This window comes from Macadamia integrifolia, unplaced genomic scaffold (assembly GCF_013358625.1).
Source record: "Macadamia integrifolia cultivar HAES 741 unplaced genomic scaffold, SCU_Mint_v3 scaffold2836, whole genome shotgun sequence".
NCBI lineage: Eukaryota > Viridiplantae > Streptophyta > Magnoliopsida > Proteales > Proteaceae > Macadamia > Macadamia integrifolia.
In genome coordinates this window covers 32,755-43,324 of record NW_024868997.1, presented here as the reverse complement: position 1 = coordinate 43,324, position 10,570 = coordinate 32,755, and the positions used below count along the sequence as shown (strand labels likewise).

Here is a 10,570-nt window from a genome sequence, read left to right as displayed (position 1 = left end):
AAAAAAAAAGAAAAAAAAAGAAAAAGAAAAAGGGGACTAACATAGGATTATAAGGCATAAATTTGCTAGAAATTAAAGCTAAAAAAATAGTGGGAAAAGCAAGGACTAAAAAAATATGAATCTCTATAATAATAAGCTTAAAGGAAGGGGAAAATGATATCAAATGGCTAAAATGAAGGAAAAGAAATTAGAGATTTCAGCCATATTAGATGCTTTAAGAGTGAATTTATTATTTACCCAAAAAATAAGAGTGAAAGATGATAAAAAATATTAATAAGTGATGAGAATGTTAAAGATCGATGGAAAGATTTAGTTTTACGGAAGATCAATCACAAAATCTGTTTTTGCTCAAGAGACTAGTGAAAAGATTTAGAGAATGTAAGAACTAAGAAGGATCTTCAATTGAAGGGATTAATGAGACAGTTGAAATTCCGGGTTTTTAAACCCTGTTCTTAGCTTAGCAATTAGGGAACCCATTTAATTTCTAGGTGTTCTCCAGCTGAAGGGACTAATGATGCAGTTGAAATTTTGCAGCTTCCCATTCTTGCAAACAGCCATAAAAGCAATTCTAAGATCATATCCACTACTCCCGGCCTGTCCAGATTGCACGATTGGAAGCTTCTCTCTCACATGAAATCACCTCATCGCCTTCCAGTGTACGCAATCATTCCGTTGCACCTCATTGGTGTGCTCCTCTATGCTGTTTGCTCAAGAACCCTCTTCTTAAATAAATAAATGAGGAAGCTGGACGCATGGGAGGACCCAGACGAGTTTGATGTCCGCTAGGTGAGGTTCTTGATCAACTCTAAAGCAGAGCATTCACACTTTTTAACAGCCAAATGAACTTTAAAGCCCAAAGATTTCTGTGCCGTAGCATTCATTGATGGTTAGACACTCCCTTCTGATAAAGCTCACCGACCAGTACACACTACCCACAAGCCCGCCAGCTCCACCCATCATCGGACATCTCCATCGCATTGGTTCCATATTGCACCAGTCCTTACAAAGCCTCCCGAGCAAAGCACATGGTCCTGCCATCAGCCAACGTCTTGGGGCCTCTCAGTGTGGTTGCATCTTCAGCTGCCATGGCGAAAGAAATCTTCAAGACCCATGAACTTACCTCCGCCCTTCGTCTCAAAGTTCGCCCTTTTAAGACATCAGCATATCCCCCCCCCCCCTGACTTCTTCATGGCACCATATGGTCCATATTGGCCGCGCATGAAGAAGCTCTGCATGACAGGGCTCCTGGGGCCGACTAAACCCCGGATTGGGGTTTTTGGGCTACATTTGGCCCATGGTCTGAAATCCCAATTCAGACTCAGAAATTTCAGGTGGGTTCCTTTTTTACTGCCCCAAGTTGTAGCCCTACAACTCACATTTCTGGCAGTTGGCTCAAGAGCAAAACTAAAATGTAGCATAATATGTAAGAAAAAATAGTGGCAGTAAACCATGAGCTGAACATGGCTGAGGCTGCACACACATCTTAGATACTAGCCAACTGTGCACAACCTTCAAAGCAACACTGATTTGAATTGAAAAATGAGGAAAGACATGCATAGTTTAGGCCTTGTATCATATGTATATATTAGTATATAACCTCTAATAGAGCTGATTGAAGGGTTAGGACTTAGAAGTAAGGATCCATGTGATCTGACTCCATTGAGTTGGGCTAAGACTGGGTTGTTATTTGGTAGGGTTTCACACTCTTCACAACCTTTTTAACTGAAGCCACCAAGCATCTATCAGCTCCATAAGTACGGAAAATCTGAAAAAATCTTTCCTGGACTGGTAGTCAAGAAACCCATTTTTCCCGTTGGATTGTTGGGCTCCAACAACTGAACTTTTCCATTCATATTTTCATCTGTCAAACTGTAAGGGACTTTTTCGAACTATCTGCAAGCTGCATTCTACAGCATATATTATTCAGACTGTAACTAAAGGACAAGAATATAGAGGTTGATATCAACATGTTCAAGAAGTTTGACACCAATAGAGCTGCTACAAGGTAGATACAGACAGCTATGGAGAAAGTTTCCCTCGTAATCCCAATCCAACTGATATAATGGTCGGTACCACCTACAGTCATTCTAACTAATTCACTTACCTTAGCAGTAAATAATGATTTAGATGTGCACATTCAGATCATACAAGCACATAATTTCAATCTTATATGAAATAATAGCCCATAAACTTTGAATTTTGGAGTCATGTACAGATATGTTAAGGTGGTATTTAAAATTGGTTGTGAACTGGCAAGAAAGTGTACTGTTTATTTTCTCAATCAAACTTGTAACAGGGAACTAACACCACTCGAGGGGAATCAACTGACATAATCTCATATGTACACTAACAGAAAGGGAAGTGGGGAAGGGATCAAACCCAGTTGCTGGAGAGTGAAAAGTTATGGAATCTAAATGATAGTTCCCCTGCCGTGTCTCTGTCTCCCATGAGCTCTGGCCCATTGCCTTGGACACGGCTCTCAGTTGATGGCTGCGCCAATTCAATTTCAGGAGACAGAGGCAGGACTTGACTCTCATTTGATGGATGACGTGGCAATTGGACTTCAGATCTTCGTGGCATTGCAGTTGGTGAACTGGCCCTAAACTTGCCAATTCCATCATCTTCGGAAACCAATGTACAGTCCCACATGAACACATGGATAAAAATAGGCCGTAAGGCGTGGCGGTGCAATGACAACTTCTGGCTCAGCGAGACCGTGTCATAACATCGGATCGCCCCAGCCGAAGAAACCATCCAAGGAAGGACTTTCTGGTTTGATACTCTTGAGATAACCAGGAACTTAGATGCACTCACTGCCTCTCTGTATAGATCCCTAAGTCCTGATCGTGTTGATGCTAGCTCATTGTTCTCATCATCAGCAACGGAAGAAATGAAGATGAAGCCCTGCCCATCATCAGATGAGAAGCATAAGCAAATTCTGAACAAATGAAAGGCCAAAGTAAAATCTTCATTTAGAGGTCATATTTCTATTTCTATAGCCTACATCACTCTAACGACGTTGAGCAATTCCTTACTGATAAATTATCGCTTTTTACATATATAAATGTGACCCAAAACCTTTCTTGTAAATAAGAGAACAAACTAAAGGGGGATAAAATTTCTTATATACAACAAACCTCTTCTGTACGACTAATTGCAAACCCAAGCTTTGAGTCACCTTCCTTTAGATCAATCTCCAATGCAACCTCTCCTCCAATAGGAGCATACCACAGACGAACTGCTCTCACCACACCAATGTCAACCCCATGGTAATCTTCAAACCCATAAAGGCTAACATTTGCAAGATTTGATAGGTCAGAAAATGACCCAGCATTGACAGTAGCCGAAGCAGTCTCCCCAGATATCTACCACAAAAGAAAAAGAATAAATATCCTAGGCACTGCTGCAAATGTTCCAGAAAGTGATACAACTTTAATTGTACAAGCATTTCAAATATGATAGATGCATGGTATAAACTTGTTGTCTACCAACACAGAAGCAACAAAAGATATGCCTGGATATGCAATACCCATCTGATGGGTCAACTTAAAGATCTACCACATGAATGATGTGGTGCCCTTCTGGACATCCTTCCTATTTAGTTAAGCTCCTTTCAGAACATCCTCTTATATTGTTAAGCTCAGTTTTTTCATCAGTGTAGATACTCAACAATTAACAGTCCTCCAATCAGGCCAATCATTCTACAGAGAGCTTGAAGGTAGGACCCAATGGATTGTGTATGCTACTTACAGCAATTTTCCAAATTTACCTTTGTAAGGAGAGACTCAGTCTGGATATTCATAAGCACTATAGGGACCCCAGAGGCCTGAGAAGCATTTAGCCAGGCATTTGCCCTAGCAAGTGTATCCTCAATGTCATTGTACCGTGAAGCAATTCGGTCTGATGCCTTTGGAAGAAATAGGATAGAAAGAAAGCAACTTGAATTGGGAACTGTAAGCAACTGCATCTTCCTCTCCCAACGATATGGTACATAGCCATCTTGAAGTTGTGCTTTGCTTAATGCAGAGACCAACCTAGATCTTCTTGAACCTGTAGATCCAAAATATTGCCTTTTACATTGCTGAAAAAGTTAAATAGAAATTTTTAATGGTCAACCTCAGTTTATATTTCAATGAATTTTGTGAGGGAACAAATGTGGTTATACCCCAATAATAATCCTACTTGAACAGACTTCATATGCTACCAAACAACCCAGAAGGTAATCTAAGGACAGTCTTAACATTTTCATAGCAGCAACCTAGCAAACAATGCAACCCGCGCAACAATGGACCCAATCTACGAGTACCCAAAGATATTGAAACAAACCAGATTAGATTTCTACACACATCTCATCCAAGGTTTCCTGCAAAAAATGTCAATAAAGGATGGTTTGGCAATAAAAGTGGATTCCTACTGGTATTGCACAGATATTATAAATGCTTTGGTGGCTAATAGTCCAGATGCCCACATGTCCTCAAACCAACAGTAGTAAGTCTGTGTACCATAAAAGGTGGTTAACATTGTTCTGTAGCCATTAACTACTTCTAGTTTAGGATGTAGGTGCAATAGCACAAAAAGCAACAAAGTATAAACCAAAGCAAAGGATAAGTGTTACTCATGATTCAATTTTTTTCCTTTAGGATAGAAATCTAGAGTGAGAGTTCAGAATCTTCAGACCAGTCTATTGTGGTCTAGAGGAGAAAACAGGTAAACTGCAAGCGAAGTGCACTAAAACACCAGGATCAACTACTTTATTCCTTGAAATTAACTACTAATGATCGATGCCCGGTGAAAAAAGTGTTTGAAAAATCAAGTGAAGTGAGCTCTGCAAGAACCATTGGGAAACCAAGGGGGGATGCAGAAAGCCCCATACATGATGGGTTTGATTCAAATTAATAAATATTTCAGCTTAATAGTCCACCCAAAAGAAAAAAAAAAAAAAAAAAAGCATCTCATTCAAACTATTCAAAAGTAACCAAAAAGCATTTGATTCATATTCAAATTATCCAAAACTTTTGAACCAACCCCACATGTCTGTGCTTCAGTTTGAGCAATGAAAGTGCCTATATCAGGTGGAAAGAATCACTATCGCTTGTAGAGAGAGAGAGAGAGGAAATCTTTACCTTGGTAGGCAAGGCAATCGCTTTCCGTCCGATCAGCGAATCCAACGGCGTAATTAGGATCATCAATAGATCTTAACATATACTGCTTCTTCCCGGCGGCCTCGTTGGGGACGATACAGGCCTGCAACTCAACGACCTCGTATCGGCCGCGTCGGACTCGGACCTTAATCAACGTTTCCCTCTTCTTGTACGACGTGTGGAGGAGCTTCTGCACCCCATGCTTTCCATTCTTGAACGGCGGTCCAACGCTCAACAGGTTTCCGATCTTCAGCTCCTCCACGATGTCACCTGTCTGAAGCATGTTTCCATTCCATTCGTCAGCTTTCGAGCTCCCTTTCAAGCATTCAATCGCCAATACCAAGCCTCGATTACTTCCCTCATGGGCGTCGCCTGACAAGCCTCGGTCCATGGTCATCTCTATCGAGGAACGTAGTACCTCAAGCATCAAATTGAATATTCGAAACCCACTAAGTTTTTCAAATTCCTTCTGCAAAGTAACTTGATCAATTGTAGCTATATCGAGCCTTTGATTCAGGCTGAGTACAAATGATTTCCAATGAAACCTGGAAACAAAACATGTTTCCTTCTGATTCAAACCCAGTGACCGACCTGAAAATTTATCTGCTCAGGCCATAATTCAAGTGGAGACAACAAAGATCGGAGAAGATAAAAAGGAAAAGAGGAATTGAATGAAAATTCGCGCGGAGCCCAGGAGCCCTGAACCGAATCTTCACCGGCCAGAAACGATATAGCAGAAGAAGAGAAGAAAATTATCTGGGCTGGGAGATGAGAGACTGATTATTCAGTTAAGCAGCTCCTGGGCCTTTCGGAGATTCTTGTCTGAGAAGAATTAAGGAAAAAACTTCTCTTTTGTCTACGATAACAATAGAGAAAGGGGGAGAGAGGAGGTGCTGAGAAGAATTAAGGAAAAAACTTCTCTTTGTCTCCGATAAAAATAGAGAAAGGGGGAGAGAGGAGGTGCGGAGGGACTTGACAAGAAGAATAAACAATGATGCTTTAAGCCATTGAAGAAGAAGAAGAAGAAGAAGAAGAAGAAGGGGAAGGGGTTAAATTGTAGGCCGTGTGGGTCCCTGTGGGGCAGCTATAAGCTTCCCACTACAGCCTGACATGCTACAGTGGCAAGGCGACTTGAGATATCAGAATGAATGAGAAGAAGGAAGAAGACGCATTCAATTCAAATGGGTTTTGGGCTTTTGGGTGGGCGTCTTTGTTTCCATGATTGCGTGGGTAAACTGTTTCAGTTTTCACATTCCATTTCATATATTGTGGTCTCTGCACACGCTACAACCGCAAAAACGTTGACGTTGAGACTTCAGATTGAGAAGAAAGAATTTATGGGACTGACGCAAATGCTGCTGCAATTTGCGATTGCTGGAGCCCACATAATTATCTTCGATGACTGGAAGAGCCATCCTTCCATTAAAGAAAAAACGGAAAAACTAAGGTCCCAGTTGTGACCTTTCTCAGACGAAGCAGCACGACCCACGAGCCAAGAATAGTCCAAGACACACACGCGACGTAAGGCTTAAAGAGAGTCTGCAAGGAGTGAAACCATGAAGAAGGCTATTATAGATTCAACTTGCAAAAAACATCAATTGAAGTTTATACGATTTTCTCTCTTTGTGGCAAAACACCGAACACTTGGTGGTTGAGCTGGTTGCACAAAGTAGTCCTGAGTCGTCTTATCCTGTAGTCCCGATTTCTTAGTATGAAATGCTATTATCAGTACGGCTGGGATCCCGGCCGTGCAAAGGGGACCAAAAGTTTTGTTGGTTTGGGAACACTTAATGCACGAATGGAATAGTGGGACCCCCAACCGACCTATTATTGTATTTTCACCGGAGTCCAGATTCTCTACCAACGCGGTTGCTTCCATAGTTATCAATGAAACAGAATGTTCATCTTAATCGATACAATTATAAACAAAAGAGATTCCATTTCATTGGGAACTATTTAGGAAAGGCTCCACGTGGGTAGAGAATCCAGACCCTTTTCACTTTGCCTTGGTCCCAATTACCAAAGTATGCTAAGTCATCTTGGTGGATCTATGAAAACCTTCATCTCTAATATAGTGACATATGATTCTTCTAATGGAAAAAAAAAAAAAAATTGAAAAATAGGTTAATATGATAACTTTAACATTGTATGTGAACTTACCTATTGCATAAGTGTCCTTTACAATCCATGCAAAATGGGAAGAAACCGAGTAACATTGATCAACATCTTCTTCTTCTTCTTCTTCTTTTGGTGGAAGAGGATTTCCTACTATGTCATTGTGGGGAGAAATCAGAGCTAACCATAACGATGATGATGCAAAGAATGATATCATTTATATGGGGCCTACATGGGTTAGAATAATAAAGAGTGTGTCAATGTGGTCACCACAGCTCATTATGTCAGAGGGCTATGATTGAATCTGCACTCTGATTTTGTAGGCTTTATTTTTTCATTTTAGAATTCCTACAAAATTTTTTTTTTCATCTTAGAATTAATATAATCTTTTTGTCTTTCTCAATGATTTTTTTTAATGTCAGCTTACTCGGGTGTTAAGGGTTCTCATTTAATATATGCATTTTAATTTAATTTATTTATAACACAAAATTAATGGTTTTCTTAAGCTCCATTTGGTATCGTTTCTGTTCTAGAAACTCTGTTTCGTGTCAAAAACGAAAATTTCAGTTTCTATGTCAAAACGCCGTTTTTAAACGATTTAAGGCTGTTTGGTGAATCTGTTTCTAGAACAGTTTCAGAATAAAAAAACGACAGTTTTGCTGTTTGGTAATGCTTGTTTCAGAAAAGTTTTTTTTTTTTTTTTTCTTTTCTTTTAAGTCAATAATTACAGAAATAACATTAAAATACTATAAGCATACAAATCCTTTGGGACAATAAAATGATTACATACCAACTAAAAAAAATGGTTTCAAAAAGGATGAATAAAATACATAACTAACAATGCCTTGTCCAAGTTAATTATTACATAATTTTCTAAATTTTCACTTTTTGTCCAAGTCTAAAGGCTTGAATGCATGGAGGATGTCTTTCATCTTATTTGTTTGGTCCTCTAGTCCTTTAAGTGTCCCTTCCAGATATCCTTTCATGTACTCGTTCGAAATGGACGGTGGTGTGGATGATATTGATGTTGAGCTTTCTGAACATAATGTATGTTGTATGGTAGAGATATGTGTTTCATCTTTCAACCATACAAACATACCACATCCACAGTTATCAGCCTATATCAAATAATAGATGTGATTAGGGTCGTTGAAATTTAACATCGAATTAAAAAAAAAAAATCTAAAATTATCTATTAAAATCGTAGAAATAAATTACTTCAGTTGAATTTGGGCAACATAGAAAATATTGTCCCTTGTTTGGACCTTTCGTCGCAATGCGTACTTTGCATTGACCTTTACCACATCTACATAGATGTAGTTGGTCCACCGACATGAAAAAATTATATGAATCTTCACACTTGAAAAATTCTCTTCCAATATTTTTACCCGACTTGGTTGTATATTTACCACAACTCTTCCCACAAATTTCACAATTTACTATCATGAATGGGGGCATAGAAGAAGTCATCTGTAACAGAAATTTAAATATCAAAAAAGTTATTATAGCATCCAAATATATGACATTCATAATAAGACCTATGAATAAGCAATAGAATCAAGAAGAAATAAGATGCCCAGGAGCAGACAGGGAACAAAATCATTCTCTTCCGCCACTGAAAAACCCACCCTTTCACCTTCCATCAATACAAACCTGACCACCGCGCTCAGTCTCAAACATCAAAACAGAAACAACTAAAAAGCAAAGTAACAGAGACTACCATAGCAAACATTATAGTTACACAGAGAAGGAACTAAGAAAGAGAAATCAAACATCAAAACAGAAACAACTAACAGAGAAATCAAACATTACAGACTGACCATTGCGCTCAATTTCAAACATCAAAACAGAAACAACTAACAGAGACTACCATAGCAAACATTATAGTTACACAGAGAAGCAGAGAAGAAAGAGAAATCAAAACCTAGGTCTTACTTTAGTGGCCTGTAGCGGAACCTCCACGCTTGGGGGTTATTGAACCTTAGATGAAGATTCGCCGATAACAATCACTGGTTGCGGCTGAAGTTAAACGTGATCGGCGACGAAGAAGTTGAAGGAGGCAGCCGTAGGGTTCCAATTCCAAGAAGAGAAGAAGAAGGAGAACGGAGAAGAAGAAATCACCGTCCTCTAGTAGTAGGCGTTGCGTTGCTTTATCGAGAACGAAAGTTCAGAGAGAAGAAGAGAGAAGAAGAGGAGTTACCTGTAGAAACTCCAACTGCTTCAGCCGTTCACAAGTCTGATAGCTATCGGGAACGATGGTTTCTAATTTAGGGATTTTGAAACGAAACCATATTGACGGAACTCCTTTTTGGAGTTCCAACTTTTGGGCCATTTTTCGTTTTTTTTCTCAATTTTTGTTTCAAAAAAATCGAAACACATCACAAAGTTGCCAAACGGTTTTTTTTGTTTTTTTGTTCCAATAGAACAAAAAAACGATAGAAACATTTTTTTAGAACGATACCAAACGGGCCTTTATTGATACCCTTCAAGGTGTCAAATAATTTATAACCATATTTTTCCCCTCTTAGTATAACATACATATTTTTTTCTTAATAAGGGTATATATTGTCATTTTGTATGTGTAATAAAAAAATAATTGCATGAAAATGACATAATGATAAGTCACTTTCAAATTATTTTGAAAACTCTTTTATGCCCCTAAAATAATGAATCTTTTAGAATAAGATAATAGACAATTAAAGATGTCAAGTTCTAAGTACACCTATAGAGCTGTCATTTAGACAATCCCATAAAATAAAGAGTAATTGGGATATAATAGCATTTGAGTAAGTATATATGTGTCCAATAATTAATGTCCTTAATATAAATAATATCATAATAAAGTAATATAATTAAATACTTCAATAATTACTAATAAATGGGTAGTATATAGGTTATAGTTTGTTCACTAGAAAACCAAGTTCTTCTATAATAAAAATATTATAGAGAACATTAATAATATAACTCTTTGTTTTTTTTGTTGGGCATAGCCGGATACTTTAATTCCATAAACTTATTATGAATTTCATAGGAACAATCATATTTCTGTGAAAAATATCTTTATCCTAAAGTGAGGATAATCAGTCACTCATTCAACAATCTTGTGAGGAGGTATTAAATTTGTGTTAAATGCAAAATTTTAGTCAATAAAATTGATATTTATTTTTAGAATATTTTATGTAACTGTCTTCACATTATTGGATGATATTTTTTATATCTATGCATTATATTTTAGAGGTATTTTTTAAAGCTATTATAAAAGTTTTCCAAGCAAGTTTTATTGGAAAAAAGGTATTTTAAACCTTTCAACTAAA

General features: G+C 38.0%; 1 protein-coding gene across 1 annotated transcript; it reads right to left on the bottom strand.

Moving 5' to 3' along the window:
• Positions 1-2,145: 2,145 nt before the first annotated feature.
• LOC122067321 lies at positions 2,146-6,692 on the bottom strand. Its single transcript, XM_042631151.1, has 4 exons — positions 5,124-6,692; positions 3,770-4,050; positions 3,138-3,365; positions 2,146-2,904 (listed from the first exon to the last, which is right to left on the bottom strand). Exons 1-4 carry the CDS (start codon positions 5,566-5,568, stop codon positions 2,374-2,376), a joined length of 1,485 nt encoding a protein of 494 aa, XP_042487085.1. The 5' UTR covers positions 5,569-6,692; the 3' UTR covers positions 2,146-2,373.
• Positions 6,693-10,570: the final 3,878 nt, after the last annotated feature.

What these genes read in the sequence shown, in the direction of transcription:
- LOC122067321 (XM_042631151.1), bottom strand. Translation starts at nt 5,568, where the DNA reads ATGCTTGAGGTACTACGTTCCTCGATAGAGATGACCATGGACCGAGGC. An exon ending in CTGAGTCTCTCCTTACAAAG is followed by an intron (nt 3,366 to 3,769) that starts GTAAATTTGGAA and finishes CTTTTGTGGTAG; the next exon opens with ATATCTGGGGAGACTGCTTC. An exon ending in CAATTAGTCGTACAGAAGAG is followed by an intron (nt 2,905 to 3,137) that starts GTTTGTTGTATA and finishes GATGATGGGCAG; the next exon opens with GGCTTCATCTTCATTTCTTC.